Source organism: Giraffa tippelskirchi, chromosome 4 (genome assembly GCF_054371585.1).
Source record: "Giraffa tippelskirchi isolate mGirTip1 chromosome 4, T2T-mGirTip1v1.2.pri, whole genome shotgun sequence".
Lineage (NCBI taxonomy): Eukaryota > Metazoa > Chordata > Mammalia > Artiodactyla > Giraffidae > Giraffa > Giraffa tippelskirchi.
In genome coordinates, this window is record NC_137278.1 from 140986393 (window position 1) to 141000583 (window position 14191).

Consider the following 14191-nt stretch of genomic DNA (forward strand, 5'->3'; position numbering starts at 1 on the left):
CATACCGCTAGTCCCTGGCGCTGCAGATACTGGGGAAGCTGTCTCTGAACCTTCACCCCGTGCTCCCGTTGCTCCTGAACTTGCTAGTGATGATCCGGGGGTCACCGGTGCTCCGGATGGCCGGACACTGGTTCCAGATAAAGCAGTAGGCCTTGTATCTCCTGGTAATGGGGCAGTAGGCTGTGAACCTGCACCGCTTCCTCCAGTTGCCGCCAATCCTCCCTGTGTTGAGCCAGGCAACCCTGGTGCTGCAGTTGAAGGTAAACCGCTCTCAGATCCTATAGCACTTGTTCTTGTGAGCCCAGGCGATAGGGGGGTGGACCCTGAAACTACACCAGGTTGTTGAATTGTTTCCGATCCTCCAGGGACTGATGAACTGCTCTCTGGTGTTGCGCCCGAGGGCAAACCGGTTCCTAATCCTACAGCACTCGTCCCTGCAGCTCCAGAGAGTGTGGCGGTTTGCTCTCCACCTACACCAGGGCTTGCAGTTGCTGCTGACCCTCCTGTGGCTGACCCGGGGGTTCCTGGTGCCCCAGAGGAGGAGAGACGGGTGACAGATTGTCCAGCACTAGTCCCTGTTGCTCCAGATAAGGAGGCAGCGGTCTCAGAACCTGCACCAGACACTCCAGTTGCTGCTGACCTTCCTGGTGATGATCCAGGGGTGACTGGTGCTCCAGATACAGGCAAAGTGCTTCCTGACCCTATGACACCAGCCCCTGTTGCTCCAGAGAGTGGGGCTGTTCGTCCTGAAGCTGCAGCCGTTGTTCCCGTTGCTGCTGATGGGCCAGGCGTTGACCCAGGTATCCCCGACGCCCCGGGTGAAGGTACACTGGTTCTTGGTCCGATAGCATTAGTGCCCGTTGCAGCAGATGATGGCACAGTGGGCGCGGACCCTCCAGCCGACGCGCCAGTTGCTGGTGACGTTGCGGGAGGCGATCCGGAGGTCACTGATGTTCCAGACAGAGGGGCACTTGTTCCTGATCCCATACCGCTAGTCCCTGGCGCTGCAGATACTGGGGAAGCTGTCTCTGAACCTTCACCCCGTGCTCCCGTTGCTCCTGAACTTGCTAGTGATGATCCGGGGGTCACCGGTGCTCCGGATGGCCGGACACTGGTTCCAGATAAAGCAGTGGGCCTTGTATCTCCTGATAATGGGGCAGTAGGCTGTGAACCTGCACCGCTTCCTCCAGTTGCCGCCAATCCTCCCTGTGTTGAGCCAGGCAACCCTGGTGCTGCAGTTGAAGGTAAACCGCTCTCAGATCCTATAGCACTTGTTCTTGTGAGCCCGGGCGATAGGGGGGTGGACCCTGAAACTACACCAGGTTGTTGAATTGTTTCCGATCCTCCAGGGACTGATGAACTGCTCTCTGGTGTTGCGCCTGAGGGCAAACCGGTTCCTAATCCTACAGCACTCGTCCCTGCAGCTCCAGAGAGTGTGGCGGTTTGCTCTACACCTACACCAGGGCTTGCAGTTGCTGCTGACCCTCCTGTGGCTGACCCGGGGGTTCCTGGTGCCCCAGAGGAGGAGAGACGGGTGACAGATTGTCCAGCACTAGTCCCTGTTGCTCCAGATAAGGAGGCAGCGGTCTCAGAACCTGCACCAGACACTCCAGTTGCTGCTGACCTTCCTGGTGATGATCCAGGGGTGACTGGTGCTCCAGATACAGGCAAAGTGCTTCCTGACCCTATGACACCAGCCCCTGTTGCTCCAGAGAGCGGGGCTGTTCGTCCTGAAGCTGCAGCCGTTGTTCCCGTTGCTGCTGATGGGCCAGGCGTTGACCCAGGTATCCCCGACGCCCCGGGTGAAGGTACACTGGTTCTTGGTCCGATAGCATTAGTGCCCGTTGCAGCAGATGATGGCACAGTGGGCGCGGACCCTCCAGCCGACGCGCCAGTTGCTGGTGACGTTGCGGGAGGCGATCCGGAGGTCACTGATGTTCCAGACAGAGGGGCACTTGTTCCTGATCCCATACCGCTAGTCCCTGGCGCTGCAGATACTGGGGAAGCTGTCTCTGAACCTTCACCCCGTGCTCCCGTTGCTCCTGAACTTGCTAGTGATGATCCGGGGGTCACCGGTGCTCCGGATGGCCGGACACTGGTTCCAGATAAAGCAGTAGGCCTTGTATCTCCTGATAATGGGGCAGTAGGCTGTGAACCTGCACCGCTTCCTCCAGTTGCCGCCAATCCTCCCTGTGTTGAGCCAGGCAACCCTGGTGCTGCAGTTGAAGGTAAACCGCTCTCAGATCCTATAGCACTTGTTCTTGTGAGCCCGGGCGATAGGGGGGTGGACCCTGAAACTACACCAGGTTGTTGAATTGTTTCCGATCCTCCAGGGACTGATGAACTGCTCTCTGGTGTTGCGCCTGAGGGCAAACCGGTTCCTAATCCTACAGCACTCGTCCCTGCAGCTCCAGAGAGTGTGGCGGTTTGCTCTACACCTACACCAGGGCTTGCAGTTGCTGCTGACCCTCCTGTGGCTGACCCGGGGGTTCCTGGTGCCCCAGAGGAGGAGAGACGGGTGACAGATTGTCCAGCACTAGTCCCTGTTGCTCCAGATAAGGAGGCAGCGGTCTCAGAACCTGCACCAGACACTCCAGTTGCTGCTGACCTTCCTGGTGATGATCCAGGGGTGACTGGTGCTCCAGATACAGGCAAAGTGCTTCCTGACCCTATGACACCAGCCCCTGTTGCTCCAGAGAGCGGGGCTGTTCGTCCTGAAGCTGCAGCCGTTGTTCCCGTTGCTGCTGATGGGCCAGGCGTTGACCCAGGTATCCCCGACGCCCCGGGTGAAGGTACACTGGTTCTTGGTCCGATAGCATTAGTGCCCGTTGCAGCAGATGATGGCACAGTGGGCGCGGACCCTCCAGCCGACGCGCCAGTTGCTGGTGACGTTGCGGGAGGCGATCCGGAGGTCACTGATGTTCCAGACAGAGGGGCACTTGTTCCTGATCCCATACCGCTAGTCCCTGGCGCTGCAGATACTGGGGAAGCTGTCTCTGAACCTTCACCCCGTGCTCCCGTTGCTCCTGAACTTGCTAGTGATGATCCGGGGGTCACCGGTGCTCCGGATGGCCGGACACTGGTTCCAGATAAAGCAGTAGGCCTTGTATCTCCTGGTAATGGGGCAGTAGGCTGTGAACCTGCACCGCTTCCTCCAGTTGCCGCCAATCCTCCCTGTGTTGAGCCAGGCAACCCTGGTGCTGCAGTTGAAGGTAAACCGCTCTCAGATCCTATAGCACTTGTTCTTGTGAGCCCAGGCGATAGGGGGGTGGACCCTGAAACTACACCAGGTTGTTGAATTGTTTCCGATCCTCCAGGGACTGATGAACTGCTCTCTGGTGTTGCGCCTGAGGGCAAACCGGTTCCTAATCCTACAGCACTCGTCCCTGCAGCTCCAGAGAGTGTGGCGGTTTGCTCTACACCTACACCAGGGCTTGCAGTTGCTGCTGACCCTCCTGTGGCTGACCCGGGGGTTCCTGGTGCCCCAGAGGAGGAGAGACGGGTGACAGATTGTCCAGCACTAGTCCCTGTTGCTCCAGATAAGGAGGCAGCGGTCTCAGAACCTGCACCAGACACTCCAGTTGCTGCTGACCTTCCTGGTGATGATCCAGGGGTGACTGGTGCTCCAGATACAGGCAAAGTGCTTCCTGACCCTATGACACCAGCCCCTGTTGCTCCAGAGAGCGGGGCTGTTCGTCCTGAAGCTGCAGCCGTTGTTCCCGTTGCTGCTGATGGGCCAGGCGTTGACCCAGGTATCCCCGACGCCCCGGGTGAAGGTACACTGGTTCTTGGTCCAATAGCATTAGTGCCCGTTGCAGCAGATGATGGCACAGTGGGCGCGGACCCTCCAGCCGACGCGCCAGTTGCTGGTGACGTTGCGGGAGGCGATCCGGAGGTCACTGATGTTCCAGACAGAGGGGCACTTGTTCCTGATCCCATACCGCTAGTCCCTGGCGCTGCAGATACTGGGGAAGCTGTCTCTGAACCTTCACCCCGTGCTCCCGTTGCTCCTGAACTTGCTAGTGATGATCCGGGGGTCACCGGTGCTCCGGATGGCCGGACACTGGTTCCAGATAAAGCAGTAGGCCTTGTATCTCCTGATAATGGGGCAGTAGGCTGTGAACCTGCACCGCTTCCTCCAGTTGCCGCCAATCCTCCCTGTGTTGAGCCAGGCAACCCTGGTGCTGCAGTTGAAGGTAAACCGCTCTCAGATCCTATAGCACTTGTTCTTGTGAGCCCAGGCGATAGGGGGGTAGACCCTGAAACTACACCAGGTTGTTGAATTGTTTCCGATCCTCCAGGGACTGATGAACTGCTCTCTGGTGTTGCGCCTGAGGGCAAACCGGTTCCTAATCCTTCAGCACTCGTCCCTGCAGCTCCAGAGAGTGTGGCGGTTTGCTCTACACCTACACCAGGGCTTGCAGTTGCTGCTGACCCTCCTGTGGCTGACCCGGGGGTTCCTGGTGCCCCAGAGGAGGAGAGACGGGTGACAGATTGTCCAGCACTAGTCCCTGTTGCTCCAGATAAGGAGGCAGCGGTCTCAGAACCTGCACCAGACACTCCAGTTGCTGCTGACCTTCCTGGTGATGATCCAGGGGTGACTGGTGCTCCAGATACAGGCAAAGTGCTTCCTGACCCTATGACACCAGCCCCTGTTGCTCCAGAGAGCGGGGCTGTTCGTCCTGAAGCTGCAGCCGTTGTTCCCGTTGCTGCTGATGGGCCAGGCGTTGACCCAGGTATCCCCGACGCCCCGGGTGAAGGTACACTGGTTCTTGGTCCGATAGCATTAGTGCCCGTTGCAGCAGATGATGGCACAGTGGGCGCGGACCCTCCAGCCGACGCGCCAGTTGCTGGTGACGTTGCGGGAGGCGATCCGGAGGTCACTGATGTTCCAGACAGAGGGGCACTTGTTCCTGATCCCATACCGCTAGTCCCTGGCGCTGCAGATACTGGGGAAGCTGTCTCTGAACCTTCACCCCGTGCTCCCGTTGCTCCTGAACTTGCTAGTGATGATCCGGGGGTCACCGGTGCTCCGGATGGCCGGACACTGGTTCCAGATAAAGCAGTAGGCCTTGTATCTCCTGATAATGGGGCAGTAGGCTGTGAACCTGCACCGCTTCCTCCAGTTGCCGCCAATCCTCCCTGTGTTGAGCCAGGCAACCCTGGTGCTGCAGTTGAAGGTAAACCGCTCTCAGATCCTATAGCACTTGTTCTTGTGAGCCCGGGCGATAGGGGGGTGGACCCTGAAACTACACCAGGTTGTTGAATTGTTTCCGATCCTCCAGGGACTGATGAACTGCTCTCTGGTGTTGCGCCTGAGGGCAAACCGGTTCCTAATCCTACAGCACTCGTCCCTGCAGCTCCAGAGAGTGTGGCGGTTTGCTCTACACCTACACCAGGGCTTGCAGTTGCTGCTGACCCTCCTGTGGCTGACCCGGGGGTTCCTGGTGCCCCAGAGGAGGAGAGACGGGTGACAGATTGTCCAGCACTAGTCCCTGTTGCTCCAGATAAGGAGGCAGCGGTCTCAGAACCTGCACCAGACACTCCAGTTGCTGCTGACCTTCCTGGTGATGATCCAGGGATGACTGGTGCTCCAGACACAGGCAAAGTGCTTCCTGACCCTATGACACCAGCCCCTGTTGCTCCAGAGAGCGGGGCTGTTCGTCCTGAAGCTGCAGCCGTTGTTCCCGTTGCTGCTGATGGGCCAGGCGTTGACCCAGGTATCCCCGACGCCCCGGGTGAAGGTACACTGGTTCTTGGTCCGATAGCATTAGTGCCCGTTGCAGCAGATGATGGCACAGTGGGCGCGGACCCTCCAGCCGACGCGCCAGTTGCTGGTGACGTTGCGGGAGGCGATCCGGAGGTCACTGATGTTCCAGACAGAGGGGCACTTGTTCCTGATCCCATACCGCTAGTCCCTGGCGCTGCAGATACTGGGGAAGCTGTCTCTGAACCTTCACCCCGTGCTCCCGTTGCTCCTGAACTTGCTAGTGATGATCCGGGGGTCACCGGTGCTCCGGATGGCCGGACACTGGTTCCAGATAAAGCAGTAGGCCTTGTATCTCCTGGTAATGGGGCAGTAGGCTGTGAACCTGCACCGCTTCCTCCAGTTGCCGCCAATCCTCCCTGTGTTGAGCCAGGCAACCCTGGTGCTGCAGTTGAAGGTAAACCGCTCTCAGATCCTATAGCACTTGTTCTTGTGAGCCCAGGCGATAGGGGGGTGGACCCTGAAACTACACCAGGTTGTTGAATTGTTTCCGATCCTCCAGGGACTGATGAACTGCTCTCTGGTGTTGCGCCTGAGGGCAAACCGGTTCCTAATCCTACAGCACTCGTCCCTGCAGCTCCAGAGAGTGTGGCGGTTTGCTCTACACCTACACCAGGGCTTGCAGTTGCTGCTGACCCTCCTGTGGCTGACCCGGGGGTTCCTGGTGCCCCAGAGGAGGAGAGACGGGTGACAGATTGTCCAGCACTAGTCCCTGTTGCTCCAGATAAGGAGGCAGCGGTCTCAGAACCTGCACCAGACACTCCAGTTGCTGCTGACCTTCCTGGTGATGATCCAGGGGTGACTGGTGCTCCAGATACAGGCAAAGTGCTTCCTGACCCTATGACACCAGCCCCTGTTGCTCCAGAGAGCGGGGCTGTTCGTCCTGAAGCTGCAGCCGTTGTTCCCGTTGCTGCTGATGGGCCAGGCGTTGACCCAGGTATCCCCGACGCCCCGGGTGAAGGTACACTGGTTCTTGGTCCGATAGCATTAGTGCCCGTTGCAGCAGATGATGGCACAGTGGGCGCGGACCCTCCAGCCGACGCGCCAGTTGCTGGTGACGTTGCGGGAGGCGATCCGGAGGTCACTGATGTTCCAGACAGAGGGGCACTTGTTCCTGATCCCATACCGCTAGTCCCTGGCGCTGCAGATACTGGGGAAGCTGTCTCTGAACCTTCACCCCGTGCTCCCGTTGCTCCTGAACTTGCTAGTGATGATCCGGGGGTCACCGGTGCTCCGGATGGCCGGACACTGGTTCCAGATAAAGCAGTAGGCCTTGTATCTCCTGATAATGGGGCAGTAGGCTGTGAACCTGCACCGCTTCCTCCAGTTGCCGCCAATCCTCCCTGTGTTGAGCCAGGCAACCCTGGTGCTGCAGTTGAAGGTAAACCACTCTCAGATCCTATAGCACTTGTTCTTGTGAGCCCAGGCGATAGGGGGGTAGACCCTGAAACTACACCAGGTTGTTGAATTGTTTCCGATCCTCCAGGGACTGATGAACTGCTCTCTGGTGTTGCGCCTGAGGGCAAACCGGTTCCTAATCCTTCAGCACTCGTCCCTGCAGCTCCAGAGAGTGTGGCGGTTTGCTCTACACCTACACCAGGGCTTGCAGTTGCTGCTGACCCTCCTGTGGCTGACCCGGGGGTTCCTGGTGCCCCAGAGGAGGAGAGACGGGTGACAGATTGTCCAGCACTAGTCCCTGTTGCTCCAGATAAGGAGGCAGCGGTCTCAGAACCTGCACCAGACACTCCAGTTGCTGCTGACCTTCCTGGTGATGATCCAGGGGTGACTGGTGCTCCAGATACAGGCAAAGTGCTTCCTGACCCTATGACACCAGCCCCTGTTGCTCCAGAGAGCGGGGCTGTTCGTCCTGAAGCTGCAGCCGTTGTTCCCGTTGCTGCTGATGGGCCAGGCGTTGACCCAGGTATCCCCGACGCCCCGGGTGAAGGTACACTGGTTCTTGGTCCGATAGCATTAGTGCCCGTTGCAGCAGATGATGGCACAGTGGGCGCGGACCCTCCAGCCGACGCGCCAGTTGCTGGTGACGTTGCGGGAGGCGATCCGGAGGTCACTGATGTTCCAGACAGAGGGGCACTTGTTCCTGATCCCATACCGCTAGTCCCTGGCGCTGCAGATACTGGGGAAGCTGTCTCTGAACCTTCACCCCGTGCTCCCGTTGCTCCTGAACTTGCTAGTGATGATCCGGGGGTCACCGGTGCTCCGGATGGCCGGACACTGGTTCCAGATAAAGCAGTAGGCCTTGTATCTCCTGATAATGGGGCAGTAGGCTGTGAACCTGCACCGCTTCCTCCAGTTGCCGCCAATCCTCCCTGTGTTGAGCCAGGCAACCCTGGTGCTGCAGTTGAAGGTAAACCGCTCTCAGATCCTATAGCACTTGTTCTTGTGAGCCCGGGCGATAGGGGGGTGGACCCTGAAACTACACCAGGTTGTTGAATTGTTTCCGATCCTCCAGGGACTGATGAACTGCTCTCTGGTGTTGCGCCTGAGGGCAAACCGGTTCCTAATCCTACAGCACTCGTCCCTGCAGCTCCAGAGAGTGTGGCGGTTTGCTCTACACCTACACCAGGGCTTGCAGTTGCTGCTGACCCTCCTGTGGCTGACCCGGGGGTTCCTGGTGCCCCAGAGGAGGAGAGACGGGTGACAGATTGTCCAGCACTAGTCCCTGTTGCTCCAGATAAGGAGGCAGCGGTCTCAGAACCTGCACCAGACACTCCAGTTGCTGCTGACCTTCCTGGTGATGATCCAGGGGTGACTGGTGCTCCAGATACAGGCAAAGTGCTTCCTGACCCTATGACACCAGCCCCTGTTGCTCCAGAGAGCGGGGCTGTTCGTCCTGAAGCTGCAGCCGTTGTTCCCGTTGCTGCTGATGGGCCAGGCGTTGACCCAGGTATCCCCGACGCCCCGGGTGAAGGTACACTGGTTCTTGGTCCGATAGCATTAGTGCCCGTTGCAGCAGATGATGGCACAGTGGGCGCGGACCCTCCAGCCGACGCGCCAGTTGCTGGTGACGTTGCGGGAGGCGATCCGGAGGTCACTGATGTTCCAGACAGAGGGGCACTTGTTCCTGATCCCATACCGCTAGTCCCTGGCGCTGCAGATACTGGGGAAGCTGTCTCTGAACCTTCACCCCGTGCTCCCGTTGCTCCTGAACTTGCTAGTGATGATCCGGGGGTCACCGGTGCTCCGGATGGCCAGACACTGGTTCCAGATAAAGCAGTAGGCCTTGTATCTCCTGATAATGGGGCAGTAGGCTGTGAACCTGCACCGCTTCCTCCAGTTGCCGCCAATCCTCCCTGTGTTGAGCCAGGCAACCCTGGTGCTGCAGTTGAAGGTAAACCGCTCTCAGATCCTATAGCACTTGTTCTTGTGAGCCCGGGCGATAGGGGGGTGGACCCTGAAACTACACCAGGTTGTTGAATTGTTTCCGATCCTCCAGGGACTGATGAACTGCTCTCTGGTGTTGCGCCTGAGGGCAAACCGGTTCCTAATCCTACAGCACTCGTCCCTGCAGCTCCAGAGAGTGTGGCGGTTTGCTCTACACCTACACCAGGGCTTGCAGTTGCTGCTGACCCTCCTGTGGCTGACCCGGGGGTTCCTGGTGCCCCAGAGGAGGAGAGACGGGTGACAGATTGTCCAGCACTAGTCCCTGTTGCTCCAGATAAGGAGGCAGCGGTCTCAGAACCTGCACCAGACACTCCAGTTGCTGCTGACCTTCCTGGTGATGATCCAGGGGTGACTGGTGCTCCAGATACAGGCAAAGTGCTTCCTGACCCTATGACACCAGCCCCTGTTGCTCCAGAGAGCGGGGCTGTTCGTCCTGAAGCTGCAGCCGTTGTTCCCGTTGCTGCTGATGGGCCAGGCGTTGACCCAGGTATCCCCGACGCCCCGGGTGAAGGTACACTGGTTCTTGGTCCGATAGCATTAGTGCCCGTTGCAGCAGATGATGGCACAGTGGGCGCGGACCCTCCAGCCGACGCGCCAGTTGCTGGTGACGTTGCGGGAGGCGATCCGGAGGTCACTGATGTTCCAGACAGAGGGGCACTTGTTCCTGATCCCATACCGCTAGTCCCTGGCGCTGCAGATACTGGGGAAGCTGTCTCTGAACCTTCACCCCGTGCTCCCGTTGCTCCTGAACTTGCTAGTGATGATCCGGGGGTCACCGGTGCTCCGGATGGCCGGACACTGGTTCCAGATAAAGCAGTGGGCCTTGTATCTCCTGATAATGGGGCAGTAGGCTGTGAACCTGCACCGCTTCCTCCAGTTGCCGCCAATCCTCCCTGTGTTGAGCCAGGCAACCCTGGTGCTGCAGTTGAAGGTAAACCGCTCTCAGATCCTATAGCACTTGTTCTTGTGAGCCCGGGCGATAGGGGGGTGGACCCTGAAACTACACCAGGTTGTTGAATTGTTTCCGATCCTCCAGGGACTGATGAACTGCTCTCTGGTGTTGCGCCTGAGGGCAAACCGGTTCCTAATCCTACAGCACTCGTCCCTGCAGCTCCAGAGAGTGTGGCGGTTTGCTCTACACCTACACCAGGGCTTGCAGTTGCTGCTGACCCTCCTGTGGCTGACCCGGGGGTTCCTGGTGCCCCAGAGGAGGAGAGACGGGTGACAGATTGTCCAGCACTAGTCCCTGTTGCTCCAGATAAGGAGGCAGCGGTCTCAGAACCTGCACCAGACACTCCAGTTGCTGCTGACCTTCCTGGTGATGATCCAGGGGTGACTGGTGCTCCAGATACAGGCAAAGTGCTTCCTGACCCTATGACACCAGCCCCTGTTGCTCCAGAGAGCGGGGCTGTTCGTCCTGAAGCTGCAGCCGTTGTTCCCGTTGCTGCTGATGGGCCAGGCGTTGACCCAGGTATCCCCGACGCCCCGGGTGAAGGTACACTGGTTCTTGGTCCGATAGCATTAGTGCCCGTTGCAGCAGATGATGGCACAGTGGGCGCGGACCCTCCAGCCGACGCGCCAGTTGCTGGTGACGTTGCGGGAGGCGATCCGGAGGTCACTGATGTTCCAGACAGAGGGGCACTTGTTCCTGATCCCATACCGCTAGTCCCTGGCGCTGCAGATACTGGGGAAGCTGTCTCTGAACCTTCACCCCGTGCTCCCGTTGCTCCTGAACTTGCTAGTGATGATCCGGGGGTCACCGGTGCTCCGGATGGCCGGACACTGGTTCCAGATAAAGCAGTAGGCCTTGTATCTCCTGATAATGGGGCAGTAGGCTGTGAACCTGCACCGCTTCCTCCAGTTGCCGCCAATCCTCCCTGTGTTGAGCCAGGCAACCCTGGTGCTGCAGTTGAAGGTAAACCGCTCTCAGATCCTATAGCACTTGTTCTTGTGAGCCCGGGCGATAGGGGGGTGGACCCTGAAACTACACCAGGTTGTTGAATTGTTTCCGATCCTCCAGGGACTGATGAACTGCTCTCTGGTGTTGCGCCTGAGGGCAAACCGGTTCCTAATCCTACAGCACTCGTCCCTGCAGCTCCAGAGAGTGTGGCGGTTTGCTCTACACCTACACCAGGGCTTGCAGTTGCTGCTGACCCTCCTGTGGCTGACCCGGGGGTTCCTGGTGCCCCAGAGGAGGAGAGACGGGTGACAGATTGTCCAGCACTAGTCCCTGTTGCTCCAGATAAGGAGGCAGCGGTCTCAGAACCTGCACCAGACACTCCAGTTGCTGCTGACCTTCCTGGTGATGATCCAGGGGTGACTGGTGCTCCAGATACAGGCAAAGTGCTTCCTGACCCTATGACACCAGCCCCTGTTGCTCCAGAGAGCGGGGCTGTTCGTCCTGAAGCTGCAGCCGTTGTTCCCGTTGCTGCTGATGGGCCAGGCGTTGACCCAGGTATCCCCGACGCCCCGGGTGAAGGTACACTGGTTCTTGGTCCGATAGCATTAGTGCCCGTTGCAGCAGATGATGGCACAGTGGGCGCGGACCCTCCAGCCGACGCGCCAGTTGCTGGTGACGTTGCGGGAGGCGATCCGGAGGTCACTGATGTTCCAGACAGAGGGGCACTTGTTCCTGATCCCATACCGCTAGTCCCTGGCGCTGCAGATACTGGGGAAGCTGTCTCTGAACCTTCACCCCGTGCTCCCGTTGCTCCTGAACTTGCTAGTGATGATCCGGGGGTCACCGGTGCTCCGGATGGCCGGACACTGGTTCCAGATAAAGCAGTAGGCCTTGTATCTCCTGATAATGGGGCAGTAGGCTGTGAACCTGCACCGCTTCCTCCAGTTGCCGCCAATCCTCCCTGTGTTGAGCCAGGCAACCCTGGTGCTGCAGTTGAAGGTAAACCGCTCTCAGATCCTATAGCACTTGTTCTTGTGAGCCCAGGCGATAGGGGGTTGGACCCTGAAACTACACCAGGTTGTTGAATTGTTTCCGATCCTCCAGGGACTGATGAACTGCTCTCTGGTGTTGCGCCTGAGGGCAAACCGGTTCCTAATCCTACAGCACTCGTCCCTGCAGCTCCAGAGAGTGTGGCGGTTTGCTCTATACCTACACCAGGGCTTGCAGTTGCTGCTGACCCTCCTGTGGCTGACCCGGGGGTTCCTGGTGCCCCAGAGGAGGAGAGACGGGTGACAGATTGTCCAGCACTAGTCCCTGTTGCTCCAGATAAGGAGGCAGCGGTCTCAGAACCTGCACCAGACACTCCAGTTGCTGCTGACCTTCCTGGTGATGATCCAGGGGTGACTGGTGCTCCAGATACAGGCAAAGTGCTTCCTGACCCTATGACACCAGCCCCTGTTGCTCCAGAGAGCGGGGCTGTTCGTCCTGAAGCTGCAGCCGTTGTTCCCGTTGCTGCTGATGGGCCAGGCGTTGACCCAGGTATCCCCGACGCCCCGGGTGAAGGTACACTGGTTCTTGGTCCGATAGCATTAGTGCCCGTTGCAGCAGATGATGGCACAGTGGGCGCGGACCCTCCAGCCGACGCGCCAGTTGCTGGTGACGTTGCGGGAGGCGATCCGGAGGTCACTGATGTTCCAGACAGAGGGGCACTTGTTCCTGATCCCATACCGCTAGTCCCTGGCGCTGCAGATACTGGGGAAGCTGTCTCTGAACCTTCACCCCGTGCTCCCGTTGCTCCTGAACTTCCTAGTAATGATCCAGGTGTCACTTGTTCTCCACTTGTGTCTATCACTTCATATGATGATCTAGTTGTCCCTGATCCTAGTACAAATGATCCAGTCGTTGATCCTCCAGATGATGGTTCAGTTGCCCTGGTTCCTTTAGTTGACGGTGCAATTGTTGCTGATCCTACAGCTGAAGATCCCAGTGTTTCAAGGGATTGTCCTGTTATCCCTGTCAAAAAGCAGTAACAAACACAATAATGTTTTATATCTCTCCTGGTCCTTGATTAAATCAAGGAATCACATTTCTTTTTTCCCCCACTACATAGTTTTCATGTACCTTCAACCCCATATCAACTACCATATTCTTCAGCTAGCTTTCATTTTCTACAACATATTTTATTTCCTGTTTATCCATTCTTATCCTGCTTCTTTTTTCCATTCAACACTCTTTATTGAATATTTTGTGTATCATGTAAACTCTCCACAATTTTCAATTAATACTCTTTTTACATCAGAGCAATATTATGACACATATAATATTATTATTTAAGTACTTTTTCCAAGGTTATATAGTTAAAAAATAGAGTTGTATAAAGAGACAAGCTTAACATAAATGAATTTACTATCCAACAAATTAAGCAAATTCCCAAACTAGAATTACATCAAATCCTTAAGATGAATGAGGTGATATCCAGCATCTTGGGTGCTATTTTATATTGCCTGGCTAGCAAATCATCTCTGTAAAGATGCTATTAATTTTGATATATGACAAGAAGCACAGAACTATTTGAAACTCTAGGGAAATATCTTTCCAGATAGTGGGATCCGACAATGCAAAACACAGACATGAATTGCTTATGCTAGAGAAGCAGAACTAGATAAATGTGTATGGATTATGGGAGGTTAGGAGGAGAACATCAGAAAGTTAAGACATGTTTATGCAAATTATTGTAAATCAGGGGAGGCAAACTGGACATTTTTCTAAATGCAATGTGATATAATTTTATGCCAGGAAGTGATATATTTATATATATTAAAAATCCCTCTTTCTACTCTGTAGAGAGTATAAGGTAAGTGAGTACAATAGAGGTTGGTAGACCAGCATGAGGTGATTTCAGTAATTCAGCTGATATATAAATGTCTAGGGCTAGAGTGGTGATAAAGGAGATTGAGAATAGTGGATGGATTCAGAATATGTTTTAAAAGTAGCATTAACAGATCTTGCTTTAATTGGGAAGTGAAAAATTGAAAGAGAGAGGCATCAGGATAACTTTAAGATTTTTCATGATTAAACTGAGTCAGTAATGGCATTTTTTTTTTGATATGGGAAAGACTGAA

At 56.6% G+C, this 14191-nt stretch overlaps 1 protein-coding gene across 1 annotated transcript in view; it reads right to left on the reverse strand.

Moving 5' to 3' along the window:
- Positions 1-14191, reverse strand: part of MUC19 (mucin 19, oligomeric) — a 158284-nt gene that overhangs the window by 61205 nt on the left and 82888 nt on the right. The window contains 1 exon segment of the mRNA XM_081590500.1: positions 51-13082. Within this exon segment, the coding sequence (XP_081446626.1) occupies positions 51-13082 (13032 nt within the window).